We start from the raw sequence: 27,889 nt of genomic DNA on the forward strand, positions 1-27,889 counted from the left end.
TTGTCTAAACTACAAAAGAGGTTTAAACAGATTAAAACCAATCTAAGTAGGGTCCAAAGTCTGTCCTTTGATTGAGAACAATAAGTTTGAGACTTCTGACTAATGAGAATACGGTATGGAAAAGGAGGCAGAAATAAAATTAAGGATCAATGCACTACATTTGGATGGGGATCAGATAACTTCTGTGACTGAATTACAAAAAAGCTGTTACGTAAAACTGCTTCTTAGTAAAGCTACAAAGCTGGGGATTGTGCCATATGACTAGAAAATACAAAACAGTTTCTGCTTAAAAGAGAGGGGATAAAAGCAATCTGCATAATTACAAGCAGGCTAACAACTGCAATATCTGATATATTCAAAACAATATTAAAAGAAAAAAATTAGTGAACTCTTCTCTCACTCTCCATATCTCTTATAGCACTACAAGAAGAAATAAAAGATAGAAGTAAATAGGGCTGGTTTTCAAGGTATGTTTTGAGGTTCGTAGCAATGCAACCGTAAACCACATTGGCACAAAAAAATAGATTTCAAGTATTTCCGAGGATGTATGCAATTTCCTCTCGTGACTGATAATTATCTGCTTCAACAAATTCAGACAATCAGAAATATGATAGATGATTTGGACCTCTTTCCCTAATTAATAACAAGGGAAACTGAGTGAAAGAAAAGAATTAAGGAAAATGGAAATTTGCCCATTTGAAATGGTGATAAAAAAGCTGTCTGGATAACAGAGACATGGACAAGTCTATGAAAGAAGGTATAAGATTGGTTGTCAATCCTTTGATGGATAGCTATTAATCACAAATCTTTTTACTTTTATAACCATCATTTAGAGAAAGTATGCCCCAAGTATGCATGTAGATAACAAGAAAAATGATTGAAAAGTATTAAAAGTGATTCTAAATCAAACTGGCCAGCCACGGGACACTGGTAGAAGGAGGTGTTATCTGTTCTGCAAAGGAAGCTGATATGCTAACCAAAACAGCCAGTGTGGAGTGTGATTTCAAGAGCTGTAACATTCTCTCTTCTATTTTAATTACAGCTGAATTGAACATATACAATTTATTTTAGCTAAATGGAAATGCAATATGCATATCTTAAGCAAAATTATTTTAAATTTCATTTAGTCTGAGTCTCAGTAATCTAATGTCAGTGGTATATGTTTAACTCACAGAAGATATGCAGGTGTACTGAAGTGTAAAAAGCTTCTCGAATCCATACATCCTGCTCAGTCTCAACCAGCCAACAACATATGGTGATGGACAGCAGCAGTCACACTGTCTTTTAGTTCTGTCCATTCATCTACCAATTCTTGCTTCTAATTGTTTTTGAACTTTGGGCCCATTTCAACCACATCTGACACCAGGATAGAGATACTAACCACCTCCAAGTATGGTTAAACAAGCTAACAAACAGGAAACGGTGGCTAGGTAAATAAAGAGAAAGATTCAAACCTGTGCCCTCAGTGAGAGAAAGGCAGTAATATGAGCTGTATAGTTAACAGCATAAGCATGCCAGCTGGCAAGTCAGCACCTAGCTTGGAGCTAGGCATGATGCCTCTTGCTCAGCCAGTAGTTCAGTGACACAGAAGAGGAACGATGATGTTGTGGAAAGCAGAGGGAGAATGGAGAGAATGTTGTGAGCAGCAGGTATTGCAGGGGCATGAGGACATAGGGAACACCGGGCGGTGAAAAGGCTATCTGGTGCTCTAAAAACTCGGGGTACAAATCAGCATAGAATCACGTTTCATTATTCTGCTGGTCATAGAATGATTTATATAAAGCTGTGCTTGCATTGAATGAATCACTTCAACATGTACAGAGATACTCAGTTTGTTCTGTAACAGCAGTTACTGTGCATGTGAAGTTATCTCAGCAGTATCAGATTAATCAGATCCGTGCAAGAAGCAGAAAACATGAAACTGCGTAGGTTGACAAGATGTCAATACACAAAATTGATAGCTTCTCAGCATCTTCTGGATGCATAAAATGGTCATGTGCTCAGTAGCTGCTCATATTATGAAAATCTCTGTAGACATATATGAGGACTGTTTCCATGAACATTTAAGTCAGAATTTTTTTTCTCCCGGAAAACAGTATAGCAAACACTTTATAATAAAGACTAACTTGTTAGCTTCTCTTCATTCTCATGAGAACTACAACACAGAGGAAAACAATTTCTTTCAAAAGTAAAGTCCTGCAACTGTTACTGCATTCCTCTCAGAACAGCAGATGTGTTTAACTTCAATAAGAGAGTGCTACTTTGTCAATAAGCAGAAGAGATGTTGTCTGGTAAAGTGTGAAGGATGTCATGCTGACTTACAACATTAAAAGAAAATTGAAAACCTCATCATTTTATCGAGCCAGTTAAGGGCTATGCAAGAATACTTCTGAAAATTGTTATCACAGTTCTTTTTTGTCTAACAGGCACAGAAAACCAAAAAGTAGAGCCAAAACCATGTCATGTATTTCCGAACAGGCCTGCGGGCGTGATTCTGTTAATCATTATCTGGAAAAAGGACTTTTTTCTAATAATAGAAGTAACCATGCTATTCAGAAAACCGCTTTAAAAGTACTTTACATCAATGCATATTAAAGAATATGTCAAAGTAAATCTGTGTCTCATAACCCTCATTACAGGTAAAAAACCAGAAGTTAAGGGAAGCTGGATGGGTGTTGCTCTTGCAGACTAGTCTGAGACCATCCAGTGCTCTGGGTAACACACCGGGCTGGTTTTTTTCCTCAGCTCTTATACCGCATGTTTTGATAAACAGGGTAACATTTTCCAGGGAAAACTGGGAAGAGTCGCTGATAAACCAGAGGGTTGTACTGCCATTCAGAGGGAACTGGATAGGCTGGAGAATTGGGTCAAGAGGAATCTCATGAAGTTCAACAAAAGAAAATGCAAAGTCCTGCCTCTGGGTAGGAGTAACCCCATGCACCAGTAGAGGCTGGGAGTTGACCATCTGGAAAGCAGCTCTCCAGAGAAGGACATAGGGGTCCTGGAGGACAATAAGTTGACCATGACCCAGCAATCCGCCTTCATGGCAAAGGTCAACAGCATCCTCAGCTGCATTAGGAAAAGCATCAGCAGCAGGGCAAAAGAGGTGATGCTTCTTTTGTGCTCTGCACTGGTGAGGCCACATGAGGAGTACCATGTCCATTTCTGAGACATGATTTTTCTTTTAAATCTATCAAGAGAAGGAAGACAAGAAGATTCTCACTTTTGCGTACTCCTGAGCACAATCCATAGTTCAAAATAATTTTGTCTTTTTGGAGTTCAACAACAACTTGCTTTTGGATGTCATTTGTATTATAAAAATGAAATGAAAAGGGAGGAAAAGAATGTGTTACAATAGTGACTGAGCTAAAAAAGCTCTAAATTTTTGAATAATAGTATTATCTTTCAAAAAATTCAGGACCAATTTTTGCTCTGACCTCTCTACCACTAACTTCAATAAATCATGTTTTATGCAAGTGAAATACTTAGATTAGAAGCCTAGCTTAACTAGCTACCTTTTTATGGGTGTTTTTTATCCACATTTCTTCTATCTTCCTTTTTACTTTGTAGCATTTCTTTTAATACTTAAAGTTTGAGGGAAAACAGTTGGAAATTATTAGCTTTTCCTATATGAATGGTTTTTTAAGAGAAGTCTTTGAGACAACATTATATATGCAAACTATTACATTTTATGTTTGATTTGACTCATAAATCATTTCCTTCCTATGCCTAATAAAAAATTGTTCCTTGACTGTCAAAAAATGAAAATATTCTGGATATAGTTGTGTTGTGAAAACTAATGATTACTGAAATCTAAAAAATTTAGAAGTAAGACTTAAAAGAAGGAACACACACGTCTGTAATAGCATAGAATATGCAGATTTACATGTACAGGTTAGCAATTAAAAAGTAGTAAAACTATCACGCAATAATGCATCAGAACTAAATATCCAAAACCAAAACCCTCCTTCTTTTTCATGCCAAAATAAAGACTGAATTATAAATTTCTCATACAGTATAGGTGCCTTCTGAGATTATCACATTCTTTCCAATTCAGGATGCAGAAAAATTAATTTGTTACTCTACTACCCTACAGGTACACTAATGTTTTCCCTTGTAATTTACAGAGGCAAATTTCAGATGCTCAACTGTCTGAGGCAATGGTTACTTTCTAATCAAAGCACTAGTCTGTTGTGTGAAAGCTGACAGTACAACTATGCTATAAGTGATTAAAATATATAGTTATTAAAAATGCCTTTTTTTTTTTTTTTTTTTTTTTTGAGGTGGAATGGTTTCTGGGTATTTTCTTTCCATATGCTCCAAAACAACTTAGAACTAAAGCTCTCTGAAAAACCTGAATGTCATTCCATTTATCCTACTAATAGATAAAAAAGGTATGGTTTGGGGAATATATTACATAAGCTTAACTTTCATCTCCCAGACAACAGATATTCAGTAAGTTTTGTGTTAAGTTTTCTCATATGGATTTCTCATATTCCTTGATCTACATTTATTCCCTCCAGATATCAAATACTCTCACAATATGTACAGCCAAAGAGTAAGAAATATTACAACAGGTTTGTGTTACCCTTAAAGAGTATTGCTTCAAACCATCTGCAAAGGCAAGTTTTTCTACATAAAGCCTGCAAAGCTTCTTTGATTTTCAGGTGTTTTCACAATTAATTTGCAGAACCTCCATTCTATAAGATGCATAAAATGGGGTAAAGTCTACCAACATTTTGGTTATTATGCAGTAACTCCTGAAATGCAAATACTTAGAAGATATCTCACAATGTTTTGTCTAAGCATACAACAAAAATGGAGACAAAAGTGGCTCTATCTGGTACCTGCACCTTAGTTCATTTCTGCTGACTATTCAGAAGCATATAATTGTTTAAGGCATTACCTTTTTTCTGCACAAATGAACTTGGCTACTTGCAAACTGCAATTCCTGAGCCAAATTCAACGTGCTGTGATGCTGTAAGAGGATTTGCAAATTGTAACCATCTCATCCATTAGAAAACATAAAGATCAACTTGAGTATCTAGGCTGAAGCACAGCCACTCTTGGGCTTAGTTATTTTATTCAGAACTTCAGTACATCACACACAGACACCTAAATCTCAAGTAGTTTGTAAGTACCACAATGTCTGAAACCACAAAACCATTTATTGATTTTTAAAAAGCAGTTACAATTTAACCCAACCAACCATAGAATTAAAAATAATTATTCATCTCAAGAAATGTGTTTAACGGGAAAATGGAAAAGCAGTTGTGAAATACTTCTGGCCACCAGCAGTAAAGCTGACTATAAATACCTGTCTGCTTAAGAACTATTTTAATATTCTTGACAAATATTTGCAGTTATTGTTAATAGAGGTAGGAACTTTGAGGTTGCTCAAATTCCAGACCAATAGTTCTTAACCCAAAAGGCTTATGGTTCCACACTGTAACATTTGTGATGAAAGTAACCTGTCTCGCATCTAAGAATAGGCAATCCATCTAGACAGAACCAGGTTGAAAGCTACTTAATGGTGCACATAGGAAGCCTAACACCTGACAACTTTGCAGTGCGTACTGTTTAGGATTTCAAGATATGACAACTGGCACTGAATAAAAACAGTGACAGCTTGAAATCCTGAACAAATTTACACTGTCCTCAAATTTTGGCTTGACACAATCCCAACAGGTTACAATATTTCTTTCAGGTTTCCCTGGTTTCTTTCAGGTTTTCTGTGTCACAGGAGCAAGAAACTTTAAGGTAAGAGAAAGGAAAAGGTATGTGAAAAACATTTTGAGGGGAAAACCCTCAACTCTTTTCACTACTTAGGCTTACAATGAGAATTCCAAGACCAGGAAAGTACTTGTAGAGAAAGCTTTCTGCAACACTAATATTTAAAAAGCCATCTGTTAAGTGGTCTAGCACACCTTTTATGTCAGTAAATGAGTGTCAACAGATGTACTTTTTTAACTGAAAGATTTCCTAAACCCCAGTTTACTACACTATACTGACCAGCAATATCAAAAGGTGCCAGCAGAATTATGAAACCCAGGAGAGGCTAATCTAACAGCAACCAAAAAAATCACCTACCTACAATTTCCTTTTCCAGGAGGTGTACCATAAAACAGGCCCACTCTGCATCTTCTACACAGAACATATTTTCTCTATATTTTCTGATAGAAATGCCTCTATCCTTAGAATACTGAGGGTTAAGGGGGTGAGCACAAGCACAGACAACATTACTCCCCTCTGCTTTTTTGTGCATGAGGGAAAACCAGAATTCCTTAGTGCTTCTGTTGCTGCCTCGTGGCACTGCAAAAGCGTTATCGCTATTGGTAGTAACAGGCCATGGGCCTTAGGCTAACTGAACCTTTTGCTACCGTTGCAAGACTCCAGTCTTGGCCTAGTAGGCTTGTTGTGAGCTTGTTATGAGCTCCAAAATGGAGCCTGGTATGAGGTTTCTCTTCTTACAATGTAGAGTTTAAGTCTGGGATAATAGCAAAGGTTCTGAAAATATGGACGTGGGACTGTAAACAACTCGCTGATGGTCCGTTACTAGTCACTGTTTAAACTTTGAGAGCTGGGAAAAGACTGCTTTATGCATATCAAGAAAAGAAGGAGCTAAGCATGAAAAATCCAGATGAACAACGGAATAAGGCACCTGGTGTGGCTTGGAAAATAACATTCTCAGGCGCTGCGTAGTAGTCCAAGGGGTAGATGACAAAGGCTAAGAGCACTCTAGAAATACAAAACTTCTTATGAAAAAGCAACATTTTGAATGCAGGTCATACAATCATCACAAGAATCATCAGCACAGAACCACTGTGGGACTGCCACAGCTACAAGCATGCCTTTTGCTCTCCCTGCCTGCTCCAATAGCCCCAGCTTTCCCTTTCTTCCACCTGCCTAATTCTTCAAGGATCTTTTGACCTTTCAGCTAATCATCCAGGGCTACGCATAGCTTTTGGCTAGTTCTTTTTCTCTAAAGATAGTTCAAAAGAATGTATGCACGTTGCCTTAATTCTGTTGATAACTTATGAAAGAAAACAGGAAACAAAGCGGTACATTTGTCCTTTTCTCTAGAGGCATATAGTAAGCTGTCATTCTTAGCGATTAAAATTATTTACTTAAGTCCAATCATTAGCTAAAAATATTAAAAAGGTAAAATGTAAACATGCAGGCAATCCAGGTTTCAAAGCCTTTCTGTGAAAGAAAATGACCTTGAATAGGATACACAGTTCCACTTACAAGAGCAGTCCATAACTGCTACAGGGTAAAAGACCATCATCACTGCAACATCTGGTAGGAGCCTGAGGCCTTGAGAAAGGCGTGTATCCGTGAGACCTGTATCCATTGTAGGTAGCAAGTCTAGAATAAGCGAGTCTATAGAGTAAGTGAGTCTATAGAGAAAATCCAGTAGTATTCTGGTGCTGTACTGGAGCAGAAATAGAGGCCTATGGGGAAACTGTAAGAAACAATCACCAGACAGTTGTTGGCTTTTGTAATCAAGGGATGTCATCTAGGAAAGCAGGACCTCTGATAAGACTACTGGTTTGGGTACACCTGCCTAAAAAGAAAAACAATCCTCTTCTCCTAGGAAGCAAATCCAGGGGGTTACCAAAAAGGACTATTATAAGAAAAGTTATAGGTATAAAGCAGAAAAAAGTTGAAGATCGACATGTCTGCCCTGCTCTTTAGGTATCTGGAAATCAAAATGGAAACACACAAAAGGTAGTTGCAAGTACTTGCAATTTCGAACTAATATAAAGGCACAGGCAAGAAAGCATAAAGGCTGAAGTGTAAAAATTAATTTACGGTTACCAAGGAACACAAGTGGCAACACAGAAATGCTTCATATTAAAAGTAAGAACAAAGGAAATACAGGACCTTAATGTGAAAGAAGAACAAGCAGCATGCTCTACGAAGACTGAAATACTCAGTTCCTTTTGTCTACTGCCTTCATAAAAATGGAGATGTCTGATTACAAACTGATATGTATTAGGGCCTGAGGGTAAGTTAAATGTAGCGCATCCTCAGAAAGCTAGATGATCAATCCATGAATTATCAGTGACCATTTCTGCAAACTGATTATTTTGGAGGTTAGAGAATACCAGAGGGCTGTAATGGAGAAAATAGAAAATATATCTTTAAAAAGGGCCAAAAAGGATGATCTGGGGAATCGTATATCAGTGAAATTTACATTCCTACATAAGTATTCGAACAAATTATTAAAAAGACAATTTATAAGCATCTAGAAGATATGAAAGCTGTAAAACAAGAGCTAACATGAATTTACCAAGAACATGCTTCTGTCAAAACAATACCATTTCCTCCTCTAACTGAACAGCTTGCCTAATGGTCGCAGCAATAGATATACTAACTCTCAACTGCAGTAAAGCTTATCAAAATGTTTTGGTGCTATCCCATGCTACATTTCCATTAGCAACCTCTGGAAAATTAATTATATCAGGGCAATGTGGTTCAAAACTACAGCTCAGTGTCCATATTAACATTTTCTTATCAAGGTGGAAAACAAGTGGTTGTAATTCATTTAATTGATAGCTTAGAAAACAGCACAGAATATACCCATGTGGAATTTGCAAAGGCCAAGTTAAGTCAAAAGCACTTTGTAAGCCAAAAATTAGAAGCCAGAATCATCTTGGTAATTGGAGAAATGGTTTAAAAATCAACAATACATAGAAGTGCAAAATAATGTAAGAAATCAAACAGAGAAATACAAAAGGGGAAAAGAATAGCTAGGTAGCAATATAGTGCAAACAGATTTGGTGATTATAATTATTGCAAACTAAATATGTATCAACCCTGTGATACTGTAGGAAAAAAAAGTATTTTCAAACTGCATCAGTCTAATAAGATATTAACTTTTCTTATAAAATTCGCCTTGTTATTGTTAGAATACTTAACTTAAGGACCAAATTTTCACAAATACATTCTTACACACCTGGAAAGTGCATACCAAGCATGGGAAACAACACCCATTTTTCTTGAGAAATCTATTTACTTGTCTGTAGCAGCCCTGCTAGGTCTTATATTTACATACACTACATGTGAATAATAAATTACTGTTTTGAAAATTTGTCCTTTCATAAGAAAATCCTTTGAAATAAAATTTTATCTACATTTTCCTCAGCCATAACCCTTTTAATATAATATTTGATCATTTAATATTTGAATATACTACTCCAATATTTACACTTTCAGTTTCTTAATGCATACTTTAGGTTCCTACTTCTCACATTCTCTATCATGTTTTAATGGTTGTAGTAAATAAGATCAGGAAGCACTCCTAAGGTGTTCAAATAAACAACTGTTGACATCAAAATCAAAACTTGAAATTAATATACCAGATACTAATTAGGATAACAGAAATTTACTGTAATAGACTTTTCTCAAACCAAAGTATATCAATTGATACATAGTAGCACATAATCCTGTCAGAGTCTTACCATTAATTACTGGGGTATAAACAACAATTCCAACTAAGTTAGGATCAGATACAGTTGTGTCCAGAATAAGGCCACCAATACTGAAAAACAAAGTACAATAATTAGAATAAGGCAAGCAGGTATATTAACCAGTATTTTAAAACTTTTTTAGGTCTGTCTTAGAACATCTTCAAGGCACAATTTTCTTCTCAATTCATCTTTCCCCCGCCCCATCACTTTGTTCTCAGCTACAGACTAACATCACTATAGTTATTTATATATTAAAATCGACTTCTTGTATAACAAATACCATAGGATTTCAGCCAATCACTCCACTTTTAAGATTCACAACTTTCACTGGATTAAACAATCTCTTAGATCGGTGTATAATCTTGATTGGAAACTGCAGGAGATGAATAGTTCACCGTTTCCTTCCTTTGATATGGCACAATTCTGCTCAGTCATTGCCACAGGCTACTGCTGGCTCTCCCACTCATTCCCACCTGTCACTTAACTTTGCAACTTTCTTGTTTGGGGAAGATAAAGTTTATTCACACTCTACATTCTAGAGGTGCCTTAAATGTTTCTTTTAAGTACAATCAGGTGTTAAATAAGATATACAGAGACACAGGATGACTATCAAGATGAAGCAAGACAAACAGACTTACCTGCTTATAACCATGGCAGTTATGACAGGCTCCCATCCTGAATGGAGGACAGTTCTGGTAGCTGGGTGTTTGGCAGCTATGACAATCCCCATCGGAGTCAGAGCCAAAAAAAAGGCACCAACCAAAGGAGATACATAGAAATATGTTTCTAAAATAAAAATATAGAAAAAAACAAAACAAAACAAAGTGTTACTTTCAAGATATTCCTATATGTTTTTCCTAATTTAGAACTCTCAAATAAATTATAATCTACATCATGCAACTGAGGAATTTTAATAGCCTTTATCACTACTGTACCTAAAGTTTCAACTACTGCACTAAACAATATGGTTAACATCTGCCATCTGTGATTACCATCTCCCATCTTCTCAATGACAAAACTATCTGTACAAAGAAGGAATTTTGAAGAGGATTTTTGTATGACGCTTTATGATAAAAATGCAGTAAGGATGTGGAATATAAAACATTATTTTGTAACATATCTACAAAAAAAAAAAGAAATTGAATATATTGAAAATGCATTTTGTTTATACACAAATTCATAACATATGTACACCCCCTTCTTTCCAAAGCACAGATAATAATGATAATCCTCCCAGAAATAGCACATCTAAAATGATGCAAGCACAATGTGTAATATTGAAACATTTATATCAGTAGCTCAGTTGGTTTATAACCAGCCTGAGTCTGAAAATTCATAGCCACGATTCTGCTGCTTGCACCTATCCATCAGAATTGTATCATATTTCATAGGAACACAACTGCAAACACCAGGGAATACCATCATAAAGCTGAGCTTATAAGGCAAACAGCTGCCTCCACAGAAAGAATACTATTTTTTTTGATTACTTGGTTTTATAATCCCATCCATACAGAAGTTATTACAGTTATCCAAGACTTCCTAATTCAACAGTGAGGTAAATAAAGGAAAATTTATGCTAATGGCAAATATATAAACTATGCAAACATTCCACTTTTACATATATTTAGTTTTGTGAGAAATGTGGTCATGTATTTAATGGTAAATACATTTTGTCTAAACTTTCAGAATTTGGACAAGTCTTAATGCAAAATATATTTTAAATTACAGGTTGAAGTAGTTAATGTAGAACACACAAACACTCTACCAAAGAGGAATATCTAGTGTATAAAGAAGTAGTCTCACCCATGTATTATGGCTTATTACAAAGGCTGCAAATTCAAGCAATTACTACTTTGATGTTATCTTGGTGGAGCTAAAATTACTCCTGGAAGAATTGCTGAGGAGTTTTTAGAAGTTACTATCCTTCTGCATTGACTGGTAACAACCTCTGCAGCAGAGCCAGCAGAAAAGATAGTGAGATACCTTTCATTGTGTAAGCTAAAAGTGGAAAGCTATTAGAATGAGAATGAGACAAAGCCCAAAAGAGAAGTAATTTCTTCCTTTCCTTATCTAACTATTCTCTAGTATATTATCTCATGCTTCCTTTGTGGTGCCTGTGCCTTTTTTCCTCCTTTTTCCTCTTTCTGTGAGCTAAGAGGTGGGCCTAATGTAGTGTTCTTACTCAAAAGGGTACACACAATACATGATTCCTCTATTCGATAATTATAGTTTTGTTTTATCAAACTTAATAAAAAAAGACAAAAATGTACTGATGTAAAGTTCTCGAACTACTTACTGCCTAGGTAAACACATCTTTCCCTCCAATTGCAATGAAGAAAGATCCCTGTGTGCACTAAAATTTGTCACATGGAAAGGCATCATTCATTCTACATCTATTTATTTAAAATTTTGAAACTTCTCTCCTTTTCCTCTCTCTTTTTTTCTCCTCTATTTTTTTTTCCAAGCCATAAGTCATGCTGTATCCCTGCTACATCTTCCTTTCTCCCTGTCTGTTCCTCTCATATGGAACCAAGGTGAGGCATTAGGATGTACCAGATGCCCATAACTGATTTAAAGGTCAGAATGAGAGAATAGCTCTAATGTAGTGTATTTAGTAAAATACAAAGGGGCACAAAATATGTTCCAAGTCTTTGCCACATTTTTGGAGAGCTTGCCAATTTTATTAAAAGGTAAAGTCTGGTGGTCAGCAAAGATCCTCTGTTGCAAACAAACATTGAACAGCAAAATACGGATGCAATGGTGAGCACTACTGTAATTAAACACTAATTTTTAAAATTCTTTCACTTGTACATCAACAATTAGCCCACTGTACTCTTTATTTTAGGGCTTCTACCAACACAGGAAAGGAAATTAAAGTTCAAAAAAGTATACCTTTTACAATAATTTCATTTTTAATCCCTCTAACAACTAAAGAACTTGTTAGAATGTGTTCATGAAAAAAGGGAGAGCATTTAACTATCTGCATCAGTCTCCAGGCTTGGAGAGCTAGTCCAGTAACGTAGTCCAAGAATTACAAAGAACACTAAAAATAAGTAAAGAATATCATATAATTCTTTTCTTCTGAAAAAAAATGAAAGCGCACATGGATAAAACTGAAATCAATCCAGCAAATGAACAATGAATAGTAACCAAGAATTATTTAATAGGTAACTTCTAAATAAATAATAACTATGCAAGTATAAAATACACATACACGTCATCCTGCCACAGAAATGTTTTGTAGCAAGTTTAAAAAAAACAGAAAAAAAAATATGAGAAGACAGTCTCGCTAGTGTATAATGATTCATGAAATATAACCAAAATAAATATAATTTATATCTGCATATTTAAGCCATGTTCTGTGAGAAAAAAGGAAAGCTTTAAATGAAGTCTTCAGATCATTACTGATAAATGACAAGCAACACGGACCTCCACATTTAATATACTGGGTCTTCCTATTCCAGAGCATTCCCCATGTTGTGTTCAAGCAAGAGGAGCTGGGTCCCAGCACGGTCCTGAGGAGCCCTCTAGTGCTTTCCCCCAGCTATTTAACAACGATTCACAAATACAGGTTTTTTTAGGGAGTTGTTAAGACAGAAAGAACCGTTAACCTTTTAATATTTAAATCCCTATCCCTCTCAAACCAAAGGCTGAGCACAGGGCTACAGCTCTGTTACCAACAAGCTGAAAGCTTGTACAAAAATAATTTCTCCCCTTCCAGTCTTGTTACATGAAAACAACTCTTCCCCTGCAGAAAGGAGCCAGAAACTTATATTTTGTTTCCGTACATTTGAGTAGTTAGGCTAATAAATCATAGGGGAAAATAGTTAATTCAGAATGAAGCTCAGGGGTGAATCCCACCTGCTTCATTACTAGCCCATAAACTGTGGGTTTCTTTATAACATTCCCATTGGGCTTGTTATTCTAGCATTGAGAAAGCAGGGAAATAACAGAAAGAACATAAGAACATCTGTGCTGGGTGAGGCCAAAGGCCTTATCTAGTCCGGTATCCTGTGTCTGACTATGGTCAATACTTCAGGTTTGTGGAAAGAAGAAAAGAAAATGACAAGTTTAGAGTGATGCTTCTTTCGGTGTGCTCTGCCAGCTTCTGCTGCTGTTTGCCTCAGGGATTTAATCTCTCAGGTTTCTGTCTGCATCTGTCTGTTCAATGCTCCTCAATGGATTCTTCTCTGATTAATGTATCCAAATAATTTTCTAAAATCACTTTGGTCCTCTTAATACATCATAAGTTCCACATCCCAATCACATACTGTGTAAAAAAGTTTAACTTTTTTTAACTTGTTGTCTAATCATTTTCTGAATGCCTCCCAGCAGCTTATCAAGATAGCCAATTCAACTCCTTCCCCTCAGTACAAGGGGAGAACAATTCAAAAGCATTCTGGGAAGCAAATATTTGATTTAGGGGTGAGCATTCAAGAAAAATTGGATGAAGACACCTTCCCTCCTCCCCAAGAAAGCGGAGTAAATTCAGCAACTACAGTTTCTAATTCACATGTAGACTGACTGTGATACTGTGAGAGTCTTTCAGACATTAGCAGATTGTGCCAAGATTGTGGTCAGTGACTTCTATCATCTTAAAAAAAAGAAAAAAAGAGAAAAAAAAGATCACGACATAATGTTGCAACCCAAGGTTTATCATTCAACGGTACAAAATGTCGACAAAAAAGTCAGTCAAACTAAAAGCTTTTCTGAACCTCTCCCTCCCTGCCTTCTCCCCCACCCTCCTAACCCAAAAGAGGTTCCTAGGGAGACATACACACTTAGAAACGTACTTACCAAGGCAAGTATAAAGACCCTGACTTATCCATGCTAGTATAGCAAGAGTGATAAGATCTCCAAAACTTGCTGCTATAGGAGTGGCAACATTGTCAGGATTAATACCAGTCTTCTTTGATCCAACAATAACTCCAACCATTATTATTCCTAGATTGAACAAAGAAGACAGTACAGTAACCGTATCTACTGTTGTAACTCCACAGAAAATTCCAAGAAAATGGCAATTTCAAGCTTAAGAAGTCAGTGCTTTTGTCCCAGGATGATTGTTCTTCCCACCTGACTGACGTCTGTATTTTTAAGTTCTCGCCATTCTTAAAAATGAGGTTATATATTAAAAAAAATACAGTAAGCACACACACACAAAATCAAGAACCATCTGTACAATGAACTATTTTGCTTATGAGTATAATTAGCAGTATTGAAACTGTAAATCAGCCATTTCCTGAAGAAAAAAATATGCAGTGTATTATTTCTACACCCTACTAACTTTCACTCACTGAAATTTAAATTACACTAGGCTGAAAACAACAGAAGATTAAATACTTCAACATCTGATATTGTGCAAGATTTTCAGTCATGGGCTTAGTACCAAATGTCAAGAAGCTACATCATATATTAAAAGCAAGACAACATATAAAAATGTTACTTGCTACACAGTTAAAGAATTTTAAGTTAGGGATGTTGCTTTCTATTTTTTTCCCCATAAACAGCAACACTAACTTTTTAAGAGGCATTTCCCTGCACAGTGCAAGTGGCTACTAAAAATAAAATTCACACTGTTATTAACAGTTGTCTTTGGCATAACCTGACTAATTTGCCTCTCATCACATAATACACATAAGAGCTTCAACTGTGTATGCTATTGTTTATGTTATTTTTAAGAACTTTTTAAAAATTGGTATTACAATTTTTATGTATTTTAGTAATATTACGTATTGTAGGCTACCTTAGGAGTTCACTTTCAGAGAAACTGCCTAAAGAGTTACACTCCATGAAATTCTCAAAGAACTGAAATGATCCGTTAGGATCAAAATATTTCAAAAGCACCTGTTTCACGTGTAGGAGGATGAAGCTTGGAAAGTAATTTCCTGTGCTGGCCCACCACCAAATAACAAGAAAAGTTTCTCTTCATGTCCGAATTATACAAGAGAAGTGGAAAAAATGCATTCATGTTCCCCAGTTCTCTCACTGCTCTGAATTCTGTGCATGATCAAACTCAATGGATTTGTAGTCACTAAAAAAAGTGCGTGCTCTTAATTCCATGGGAAACTTTAACAATTTTGTAATTTTCACATAAGTTAGCATATCAAATTAGTAAAAAAAGGAAGTTAAACATTTTACTTGACTTGATATTAATTATGACTACTGACTATGTATTTTCATTAAGAATATGTCACAAGTAAAGGTACTTTTTCCCTCCCCTCACGTCCATTAAGTACTGTCTTTTATGGTTAAATGTTTCCTGACAATTGGGAAGAGAAGATTAAATTCATCATGTCATATGGCTCCAGACAGTCTTTGGCACTGTTTGTAGAGGGGGACTTGAACTTGGCCCAAACCCTTCACATAACAAGCCAATTTCCTCACTTCAGATACAAAGCAGAGCACAAACTAACATATAAGCAGCACAGGCAACCAGGAACTTTGGATTCAGCTGAGCTAACATCTGGGCTTAATTGAGTTTAATTACAAATAAATTCTACCTGTTTAGTACTAAGAATATATTTTGTACATTAATGAGTATAGAAAGCAGGGGAAAAAAGTTCTCCATCATATTAGGTAAAGTCTAAAAACATACTTTTTGTTTTAGATATGCTCAGGAGGTCATGCAAATCAAAACCTTTTCAAAGAATATGACAGGAGAGGAATGCAATATGCAGGCATATGGAAATTGCAAAAGGGCATCCCATCTTCAGCTGTGTTTCAGATGTATTATACCTTACTGGATTTAAATTTTTAAGGAATAGCAACATAATATACATTCAGCTTCCACAGAAAACTAAATAACTGTAAAAAGTAACATATATACACCTTTTACCTTGCAAAAGAGAAGCTATGAAGGCAGTTGCTACGCTGCTAGAACACAGAAGGACTGAATGATCAAAGCGATATTTGCCTTCTGGAATCCAGCCCAATATAACTGCTGCCACTGCTGCCAGAAAACCAACTACTGTTGCCTGAACCTGGAAACGAAGAAGGTGGTGAGCAATTCTTAAAGTAATTGATAGACTTAAGAGGACTACAGAATCATTTTCCGATATTCTTTCCTTCTATCTACATTTATTTGCAGGGTGTAAAGGGAGCATGCTCATCCATTTCGTAGAGATGATGATAACCTTGGATGATCAAGAAGAAAAATCTTATGCCAGCAGAAAAGGCTTTACCAGCATTTCAGAGACTCAAGAATAACAAAAGTAAAATCAGGGAAAAGAGCCGAGGATTTACCAGAAGCCAATGCCTGAAGAGGCTTCTAAGCCACTTAAAACAGTGAAGTCACAGCATAAACATTTCACTTATATTTTGAGCATGTTGTATTACATGAACATGAAATAGTTCTTAATCTTAAGAAATAGTTGCTTTGGAGAACAAGCACTCCTTTCTTCAAATGACCCAGCTATTTAAAATATTGTTTATTATCCAAAAGCTCTATCACATACTTCCTTTAAACATTGCATCCAATGCAAACACAGTACTGAAAACATTTGAGAGGACAAATTTAAAAGGTTTTGCCAAATCTGAAATTTTTCTCTAATCATCCTCAGATCTTCTCTCATAAAAATTAAAAAGGAGATACCCTTGGTACAGTCACAAAGAATACTTTACCCCTTCTTCTGATAAATATAAGCTCATATTGTTTCAGAGAAGAACTACACTGTTCAAAAAAAATCATGATGCAAACATTGTATGTTAAGTATGAGCTAGTGTAGTAAGGCTAGTTTCCCATTAACATTGTCCATCTCCATACTTACCAATGTTTGTGATGGGCTTTTTCAATAACTTCACTCACTTACAAGAGTTAATCAAATAAATCCATTATATTTACCTGTTTTAAGGCCAAGTTGCCAATTATTAGGTTCCATTTCTCAATGGGAGAATCCATTTTTCCAATATTTACCTGTCAAAATTATAAAAGGATTTCAGATATTTGAGTTTAAAATTGTATTACTTTAAAATGCACTAACAAGGTAGAAACCCACAAATAATTCAACTCATACAAAAAAAAGAGACATTCTGAAAGCAAGTTAAAACCAAGCTACACTTTCTTCAAATCAAGCATTGCTGTTGATTTTAAATTGTACTTACAGTATCTATCCAAAAGTAGCTAAACTTGATGGAGTTTTACATAGTAACTTGTTTAACATCAGCTTACCCTGCAAGATATACTAGCCACCTTATATTCCAGGAATGTCCAAGCACCACCAGTGATTAGATCAGTGGCTGGAAGGGAAACTTATCAGTGTTCAGTCACTTTAGACTGAACTTTTTTCTATGGTCCTTAAATTCTACCGGCCAATAGAAAAACGTGTAGAAACATAGGTGCATGGACACACACGCTCTCATGCAAGTGTGTTAATTGACTGCAGTGAAACTACCTGCATAGAGAAACTGCAAGTGCTTATGGAAAATCAGAAACCATGTCTAATACTGTTTAGAATTCTAACTTTTCATTTATACAATACAGCTACCGACTTATGATGCTGTAAATTATGTAAGTCCAGTCCTAAGGCAGTAGCTGGCAAGATAGCTAATAAATTATTCTTAGAAATGGAGAAGTACATACATGCTCTTTTATAACGTATTTCCTACTTCTACTTATTTTTTTGAGTTAGAGGACAAGATCTGAAGAACAGTACATACACTGCAGTATGACTATGTTTAAAAAAACTTCTTTTTTGAGATAACTGAACAATTTTTTACATGTTGAGCATAAATTTTAGCATTGTTTCCTATAGAATACTAATTTATAAGATACCATACTTCTCAAAACACAGAAAGCCTTAGTGCATATATTTTCATCTTTTGATAATTTCTTTTCAGTTGGTTTTACTTCCATTTCTTTTCTACTTTGTTCCATTTTGTGGTAGTAGTGACTGGTGTGGTGGTGCATTTCTTTCTGCCTCTGTGGGCTGATCTACGAAGTTGGGAAGTCTCACTAGGCTTTAGCATAAGTGTAATGAGTTGGGCAGTTAAGTGTCCCTTGACCGTACCAAGAAGTCTCACAGGGCTAAGACAGGGAATCATGTGGACTGTCTCAAGGACTCCTGCTGCCCATCCAAAACAAAAAAAATGAAAGTAGAGGTAATTTATTCTCTCCTGACAACCTTGAGACATCCCAGTCCTCCCCTCACAACCTTGGAGTATCCCGTATCTGAATCTTAAGTCATTCTCTGACAGCCCTGGAGTCTTCCTTATCTGAATTGTAATTCATGTGAAATGGTACCAGGGCAGCTGGAATCCCAGTAAGTTGTTAATGACTAAAGCTAATCATCTCCCGAACCTATAAACAGCACTACTAAGTGAGACCCTTTGAGCTCTCCTGGACCACAGTGGGCTGCGACCAGCATCTCCCTCAGAGTAGGATGCCTCTCAGAGCTCGCTAACTTTCCTGTTTGCAAAGATTGGAGGTCTGTCGCCAAAAGCCAACAAGACTTGGGCTGATACTCTCCAATCCTTGAGACTCAACCCTTCGCCCATTGAGAAAGAGATGCCAAAGCATTCGACGTGAATATTTTCACTGAACTCAAGGGGAATTTTTAACAGGTATACCTCTTCTACTTGCTTATATGTATATGTCTCAGTGCCTTTATGCACGTGTGTGTGTACTAACCTGAATATTCTATAGCAAGAATATTACAAGTTATTGCTTTTCAAATCTATACTCAAATTACTGTTGGGAACTTTATTCAACTGTGAATGAATCTCAGGCTGTTATTATACTCATAATCCCTTTAGATATAAACTGTTGACTAAGTCTGTGACTAAGAGTTGATCCAGCTGCACCTAGACTCCAAAAGGAGTTTAGAAAGCAAGGGGGTCTTCTCTGAACCTCGTGACTCAACGGGAGGGTCTCCCTTACCCTTTTACAATCCCGATCTCTGTACGGATCATGAGAAATCAATTCTAACTTGATTTTTCTTTGTATATTCCTCTTTTACCCTATTGCATTTTCCGTCTCTGTATATCTAATTATAGTCTGATTCTAACTTAATTTTCTGTGTACATTTCATCCATGTATTAGAGTGAGCCTTGCCTTTGAATTCTGTGAAGTTGCACTTTTATATAAATTTCTATTAAATCATTTTTCTTTTGCTAACACTGTTGGAAGTGATTCTTTAAGTGGTCCAAACCACTCCCTTTCACAACAACTGGCAAGGAACAAAGTATTAAAAGAAATGCTAACTTAAAAACTTAGAAATATAGTAAGATACTTTACGTCAATCTACACTATAAATATATTACAGTGTTCAAAGTACAGTCAAAGCTCTGCAAATACATGCATTAAGTTTCAATATTACAGCAATATTTAAGGAAGTGGAGATAAGAATCTCCTTTGCATCCTTCTTAATTATATATGCTAAATGAACGAAATGGCAGGCTATGGAGAGCTTCACTCTTTTTCTCCTTTGAAGAAGTTTTGGAAAAGTGTCCAAAAAAATCCCCGTTGAAACAGTAATCTTACAAAATGCTTAACCCAGCCTAAAAGTGGGCAGCTTCCCAATGGCATAGTTCTTCTCTCCCCTACTATCAGCTACACGTTCACGTTTTCTTTCTTGAACAAATTCTACTAACTCCATGAGTGAGTTCATGGCAACACAAATTTGCTTGCTGGTTTGATGGAAAATGCTTTTTTTCAGGGAGCAAAAAGGGGTTATCTTCTACAAAATGATCTGATCCATCAGATGCAACCATGTAACCACATACAAATGCTCTAGAGTTTGGAAAGGGGAAAAAGAGCAGGACCACCCCTTTCAGCTGCAGATTTGCATAAAGTAAGATAAAGTTTATTGTGACACTGTGGACTAGATGGATGTAAATAAAAGGTTTGTGAAGTCATATTGCTAATGCCTAACCCTGATAACACACGTTCAAAACAAGAGTCTGCATAAATTTACAGGGATGACTGGATGAGTGGCATTTTGGTGTTGGTTTTTTTGTTTTGTTTTATTTTTTTTTACTGCCTCTTAAAAAACAGAAAAAGAATAGGGAGAAAAGGCAACAGTGTGAACTGAGACAATGAGAGTGACCCAAACTACAGAACAAAGCTGAAGAATACAAAACACAGAATATAAATATTGGGCTTGAATGGGCAGTTGATGTAAGTATAGCTCACACAGTTACACCAGCACAGCAGTGGGCAGAGGGAGAAGGGCTTACGTCAACACTAACACCAAAGAGAAGAACAAGCTATGCCCTGAAGTAGATTAAAAATACAGTCTTGAGACAGATTTAGTGAAACGACTGATTCTAAAGTGGATGGGAAATGGTGAGTGACCAGTAAGAAGCAGCTAAAGTAGGAATTTGGGCAACAAGTTGAATGAAGGTGGTCAGACAACACTTGAAACCAGATGTATTGTGGATAACAGAAACTTGGTAACAAGACATTACTTTCTGGATGACTACATAACTACAAAGAAATAAAGATAATTAGTTTACAGTCCCAAAGAGTATAGAAGTCTACAAATTCAGATGCAATTATAAGCTAACTAAGCAAGGGTATGAATTAGCTCCAATGCTGAACTCATGTTAGAAATTTCCTCGTCAAAAGGTAAAGCTATTCACACGGGCACAGTCTTGCATTTACTGTAAAGACAGTATCTGGTGGGGAGCCAGCTAGTGAAAATTTAGGTCAGAGAAGGGAAGATTAATCATACAACTGCCTCCAAATAACTGTTTAGATATGCTCTGAATTAATACACTCTTTCTGTTTTCACCTAGGATGAGGATGACAGGACCAAAGACTGGATAGTTAAAGAGAGTAGGGGTCAATGAAATCAATGTGAAGAATGCAAAGGTCAGAATAACCTCTTTCATAGAGGTCTGAGAACTGGCACATAAATTGCAGGTCTAGCAGTAAGCTTTTTGATTAAACTCTCCAGTAAACAATGATACAATATGACACAGCACCTGTTTTTAAAACCTGGGGGAAGCAAAGCAATCAAGGCAACTGTCCTGGAGTTCAAATTCATAATCTGGCAACTAAGCCCAAGCTGTCACCTGTAAGAAGTTACAGGTAACATATAACAGGTTTCCACAGTTTTCAGTTGTTTTTTTGTTTTTTAACTAACGATCAGAAATATTACAGAGTTCCTGTGTATTTGTTTGTCTTTGCAGTATCACTAGGGGGAATGTGGCTGGCTATCCACCAGCTCGCAGACCTGTGCCCATTGCAACTGGTGTTGAGTGTGAAAAAAGACACATAAGAGAAAGTTGGAAGGTTCTTTGCAAGATAAAAGCCTTTTTTTTTTCCCCTGTTTTTGACATATAAAAACTAAATATAATCTTGTTAGCATTATCTTGATAATGAATGATCTATACTATTCTTATTTTGTACAGTATCGGTCTCTTAAACCTCCACTGTGCTGTGCACATGCACATACACACACACACTCTACAACATTTACTGATGGGCTCTTCACCAGCTAGAACAAATCAGAGCCACCACCGGCAAAAGTGAGAACATTCACTGAATCATGACAAGCCTCTACCTCCTCCCTGTGAAGGATGTCTAATGAACTTACAATATGACTAAGGAAGTGCTGGAAAGTATTTCAATCACCTGTGTAACTTTGGCCAGGGTCTGTCATGATTCTTGAAGAAAACAGGTCATACAAGGAAATTAGAGGTATTAGAAAACAAACAAACAAATGACAAAAAGAATCCCACAAGTCTGTTGATGCAAAGCTGGGAAGTAGCTTGGTGCCAGTGGTGCTGTGACTGTGACTTCAGGCAATGCCAAAGAAATTGGAACTCCCATACACCATACAGCACTGTCTGAAGGAATGTACACTTCACTGACCTCTTAGCCAGCTAATTAACCTTCATGGTAGAAGGATGCGAACAGAGCTGGCTAACCTGATTTGGCCAAGACGGACATATGACAATTTCTGCTACTGGGGTGAAAGGAAGCCTTCATGGCATGCTTGAGTAAAAACCTCTGAAGCATCAGCTGATTTATGTCTTGGTGAGACTTAATGACAGTGGTAAGTGGCCCTGGTAACACTACTCAAACTAAACCCTCTCAGAATGGACTGTTTGAGTCTTGGTAGGAGCTTGGGCTTCAAATGCCCAAACTGCCTCTGAAAAATCACGTTCAAGACATCTACAGATCATGTTATCACACAGTTACTGGGATACTCTTAAGAATGCCATTTTGGGCTGAAGGGAAGTGGCCTGAACCTCATGATGTCAACTGTAGTTAACCACTGAACATGCAGCCAGTGTTGCAGAAACTCCAGTATCCTTTATCTGTGTGTGTGAGAGGAGGATCAGCTCCTTGACCTTTGGTAACTGTTGATGGATAATAAGAACCAAGGTCAGGATTCCCAGTGTAGAAAAAGGGTGTGCATGACCCTCTTCCAAATGTCCCCTGAGAGCTGCAAGGTTTACAAATGAGATGGCATTAGTGAGGATGGGGAAATCAGCCATTGATTAGCCCAGAGGAGAAGTTCTGGAGTCATGATCTGGCAAAGGTCATAAGCTCAATTGAGACAAAGAATTAAAGATCCCATTAACTGAAGCAGAAGTGATAGAGCTGATTCTGACCCTCTTTTTTTAAGCCTTCAGTAGGGCACTGGTAGATCTTGGACTTGGTATACATTTCACTATGCAATACAAGCACTTTCAATCCTCAGGCCACAACCTGGACCAGTCAGGAATATATTAAGCAACAGGTCAACATAAAAAAAAAAAATTAAGGCAAAAGACAGAAGTATTCATACCTGACAGTAAAGGCGGTAAGGTTTAAACACAAAATATTCTTAAGAAACAGTAAGAATACTCAGAAAAGTAAGAGCATTAAAATCAAACAGAAAACAAGACTGAATAGCTAAGGCTGCCATTGATAAAGATACAGCACAACATGTCAATTCTTACATATGAAAGAATGCATATGGGGCAAAAGTAATCAATTTCTATAATGAGCATGACACAAGCAAACCTTCATAGGACTGCTAAGGCTATGTCCATCACAGTGTGCATTTGGGCAATAACTCAATATAACGTGGCAGTGACATTTATTAATGACAGAAAACTGGGAGACCTTGTCAATACAAAGCATTGTAATATCATACAAAAACTGAATGACCTTGAGGATTACAGCAACGAAAACAGATGAAATTCAACAGTAGAAATGCAAGGTCATGCACTTATGGACTAATAATATTTCTGCCAGAAGATGGGAGTGACAGCTGGAAATAACACAGGAGGAGAAATACTGGGATGCAGTCATTGATCACAAAGTGACTGTGAGGTCTAAATCTGACGCTGCTAGGCAAATAAGTACATATAAACCTACAAAGTTTCAAGAGCAATTTCTCGAGAGAAATAGGGAAGTGCTACCCTACAAAGCCATAGTAAGGTCTCATGTGGAGTTACATACACCTTTTATATACACCTTTGACCAAACATTTTCTTGAAAGATTCATTCAAGCAGGAACAGGCAGAGAGTGGGGGCCTTGCTGGAGAACGGAAAAATTATCTTACAAAGGAGAAACACTGCATTAGGCAGTGTCTTACAGAGATACCCAGTTCAGGTACCAGAAATAGTTTAGCCACATTATTAAAACATTTTATTCACTATAGTTATTCACACACACACAGAAAAGATAGATGGTAAGGGAAAAGATAGATGGAACATCCCCTGAGATGTAGAAAAGAACTATGACAAGTATGTAAGAAAGAAGACATAGAAAAAAACCTAGTTATGCTGTGTAAGAGTGTTGCCACACACAAAAAATAAGCAGACCCCAAAAAACCACCACAACAAAAAAGGAATAAAATTATTCAGCCAGAAAGCCACAAAAGAGTTTCTTACAGTTTGATCAACAGGGATCTGGAGTAGCAGTGTTAGCAATGCTTTATTTCAGTGCCACACAAGTGGCCTTTAGAAAAATGTGTCCAAAACTTACACATTTTGTTAGTCTATTTCAACCCCCCTCAAGGCCAAAGAGATCTGTCAACTTTACAGAATACACATATAAATCTCAAAAATCTACTGTATCTGTTTTGAATGATGACTCAGAAGAGACAAAAGAAGTAAAATTTTGACATGTGGAGATCAGAAGAGGGTTGCCTTTTTAAGTTTGCTAATTTAATAACAGATTTAAAGAGCCCCCATAACAGCCAGATATGGCCATAAACGTAAAACACTTGTGTTCCAAAGATTTGTTTTCCTTTTGAAATATTTACAAAACATATCTGAAGAGCAAAGGGGAAGAGAAAGTTACTTACAGCAGTTGACAGCCGGGATGCCAAGGTCATTTCCAAATTTCCTTTGAGACCAAGAAGTGCAGGAACCAAGATAAAAACTTCAGTAACATTCTTGAACACATCCCAGTGCTATATAAAGGATACAGTAGGAAACATACAACTGAAAAATTGTCTTTAGACCATCTGCAAAGTACTTAAAAAATTCTGTAACTTGTAACTTAATCCTCTAAAAAAAAAAAAAATCAATCTTTTTATATTAGACCTAAAAGTCTAAAGCCAGAACTGTTATCTATGTAGATAAAATAGATTTATGACTGCATATTACTACTTCAAAGATGAGAATACTGAAAGTAAGAGATACAAAACTTGGCCTTAAAACAAACCTAGTTAAAAAAAGATGTCATTAATCTGAAGTCTTTTTTTTTCATGACTTTGAAATAGTACCAGGTACTATGACTGCTCTTGAATTCTGCTCTTAATTTACAATAATATTTTCATCTTTTCCCTTCCAGCTGTGTAGAAACCTCACATAAAACCAGCAAGGAATTAATCATCAAATGAACAGAGCCGGTAAGTGAAAAAAGCTTATCTTTATTCTTTCACCTCTACATGTGAAATTTAGAAGAGTACAGTTTTCCAAAACCCAGATTTTATAAAGCAAACTCTCCCATAATTTTTTGTGCACTGAGTTCTCAGCACTGAAATGCTGTGCTACTTTGTATGTCTATCAATCCATGTATTTAATTTGTAATCATTTACCAACTTTAACTAAACTAACAAAACTGTAAATTGTCTTTCTATTCTGGGATTTGCAATCATTCAAATTATTATTTATTTTAATTAAAATAAAAGGATTCAATTCTCAAATGTAAACAAGATCCAAGAATTACCTATATGTGAAGTTACATGAGTATTTACTAGGGGGAAAGAATAGCCATGAACTGGTTTGTAAAAAACAAGCTTGGAATGCTTGTTGTGTTCAAATTTTCATTTTTAAAACATATCCTGTCACATTTCAAAATTCTGCTTTACTGACATCACAGTTTAATGCTTAGTTTAAGGTGAAAAAAAGATAGTACTGACAGTAGCTATTTATTTTTGCCTTTGTGCTACATCTCTCTCATTCATGGTGAGCTGGACCAGGAAACCAATAAGGATTAAAAGTAATATAGAAGGAAAAATCAAGATATATCTCAGTCCAACCCCCAAACCAGCTATACAAACACATTCCCTTAATGGAAGGAAGACAAGGTGAAACCTTGTCCTAAAAATGTTCCATGTCAGTAGGGTCTTAGTGATATAATACTCCAAAACAGGTTTTGAAAATATTATTAAACTTCAGTCTTAAAATTGAAAGAAAGTTCTATTTTATCTCAGCCCTGAATAACTATCATCAGTTAACTCTGCTACCACATACCAAGATAATCTGGCTTCTCTGGACCTACTACAATTATATTTCAAGGGGCACATGACTTTGCAGCCCTCTTCAGACCACCAATGTTTGTAATTCCAAGTGTTTGGTATACCTAATTTTATATTTTAAAAGTCACTTACATACACCTGAATATTCAAAAAAGCTCTAAATCACTTCGTATAAACTTCATATAACATATGAATGTAATGCATATTTTCATATACCATATGCATTATCACGGACCAAATCTACATAGTATTTCAGAAATTGCATAGACTTGAAGCACACAAGGAGATGAGATAATGCAATACATACTTCTAATCTTTTTAAACACCTATGTATCGTGGCATCACGGTTAATTACAACTCCCACTTGACTATGTATACATTTATTAGTGTCAACAGAATTTTGAACCCTTACTATATTTCTGTCCTTAGTTAAAGCAGAAGGTAACAGTTTTATTCACCAGCTCACTGTGGCTAAGCGACAACACTTACCAAGACTTGAATGACTCCAAATTAAATATTGGAACTGCTTAAGACGAGGTTTGGGGAAAGGGAGTTCATAGCAGCAGGACCATACACAGGCCTAATTATTCCCCAACATTGTAAACATCTACAATATCACACATCACAATTATAAACCTCACAGACTACCTGTTAAAAAAAAAATCTTTCAAAGCAAATACCAACCTGTACAATATCCAAAACCATGCCAGCAGAAACAGTTCCAAATCCTGCTAGCAAAAAAGGTACGAGTATCTGTAATGCCATAATACTACTAGATTCTTTGGGTTGTTTTCTACTTCCTTCCACAATGATATCTTCATTACTGTCACTGGATAGATTGTCTTCCTGCAACATAGCATCTGTTTCTGAAGTGTCCATTCCATCACAGTAATTATAACTGGTAAAATTATCGTATTTAGGGCTACAGCTAGATGGGCTGTGTCCATTACTACCATGAAAACCCGGTTCTGAGAAGTGATGGTACTCTGTGTGTTGTTCAGACCTAACATTAAAATTGTGTCCTGCTGGTTGTAATCCATCTTGCCAGACACCATTCACTTTTTTGTGTCTTTCATCCTGGTTTATTTGGTAAACAACAGGAACCATACTCAAAAGCAGTCCCAAAAATTTATCAGACTGAATTGTATTAAGATTTATGGTCCAGTTTACAAAACCTTCTCTGTCATGAACTTTACTACTTGTTTTGGAGACGGTAGATCTGCCTTTACAGTTAGTCATAGTGCTACGGAAGTACAGGTTGAAAAGCACTTTGTTCTTCAGATGTCAGCAAAGAAATCTTGTAGATTAGTCATTGAGTGCCACCCTTGATTTTAAAACAGATAAGCCAAAATGATCCTTTTTTGCATGCAAAAATGTTTTTTCATTGATCTCAGATCTTCAACAATTCCATAAGCAAGACTGGATCTGCAAAAAAGTAAAAAGCATATATTCAAGATCTAAAATATTTTAACTCTACAGAAAACACAAGATACTGGTTTAAATTTACAGATCACCAAGTATCTTTCCAAAGCAAGTATTTGTAGCAATGTCAATCTCCTCCGACATTTAACTGCCTAAGATGAAAGAAATCAGAAGGTAAAAAGGGAAAGTTGGTGGGTGAGGAAGTTTCACAAACCAGTGTACTTCTCAGTGAAAGAAAGTGACAGCAATGTGGACTGTAAGTGAATTGGTGAGGGCCTAGATTTTGCCTTCTGGAAGCCCAGGAAGTCAAAGTCTTCAGGCAGGTACTCTGTGTAGACCTAGAC

At 36.3% G+C, this 27,889-nt stretch overlaps 1 protein-coding gene across 1 annotated transcript in view; it reads right to left on the bottom strand.

The window, feature by feature from the left end:
* The window catches only part of SLC41A2 (solute carrier family 41 (magnesium transporter), member 2), a 42,994-nt gene extending 15,490 nt beyond the window's left edge, over positions 1-27,504 (bottom strand). Inside the window, exons 1-7 of the mRNA XM_010566325.1 lie at positions 26,808-27,504; positions 24,723-24,830; positions 17,317-17,388; positions 16,312-16,456; positions 14,274-14,420; positions 10,115-10,262; positions 9,468-9,547 (exon numbers count right to left, since the gene is read on the bottom strand). Coding sequence (XP_010564627.1) covers positions 9,468-9,547; positions 10,115-10,262; positions 14,274-14,420; positions 16,312-16,456; positions 17,317-17,388; positions 24,723-24,830; positions 26,808-27,362 — 1,255 coding nt within the window. The 5' untranslated portion in view covers positions 27,363-27,504. The remainder of the gene's footprint in view (positions 1-9,467; positions 9,548-10,114; positions 10,263-14,273; positions 14,421-16,311; positions 16,457-17,316; positions 17,389-24,722; positions 24,831-26,807) is intronic.
* Between the last annotated feature and the right edge of the window lie 385 nt (positions 27,505-27,889).

The sequence above is a fragment of the Haliaeetus leucocephalus genome, unplaced genomic scaffold (genome assembly GCF_000737465.1).
Source record: "Haliaeetus leucocephalus isolate CR32 unplaced genomic scaffold, Haliaeetus_leucocephalus-4.0 Scaffold206, whole genome shotgun sequence".
In the NCBI taxonomy this organism is placed as follows: domain Eukaryota; kingdom Metazoa; phylum Chordata; class Aves; order Accipitriformes; family Accipitridae; genus Haliaeetus; species Haliaeetus leucocephalus.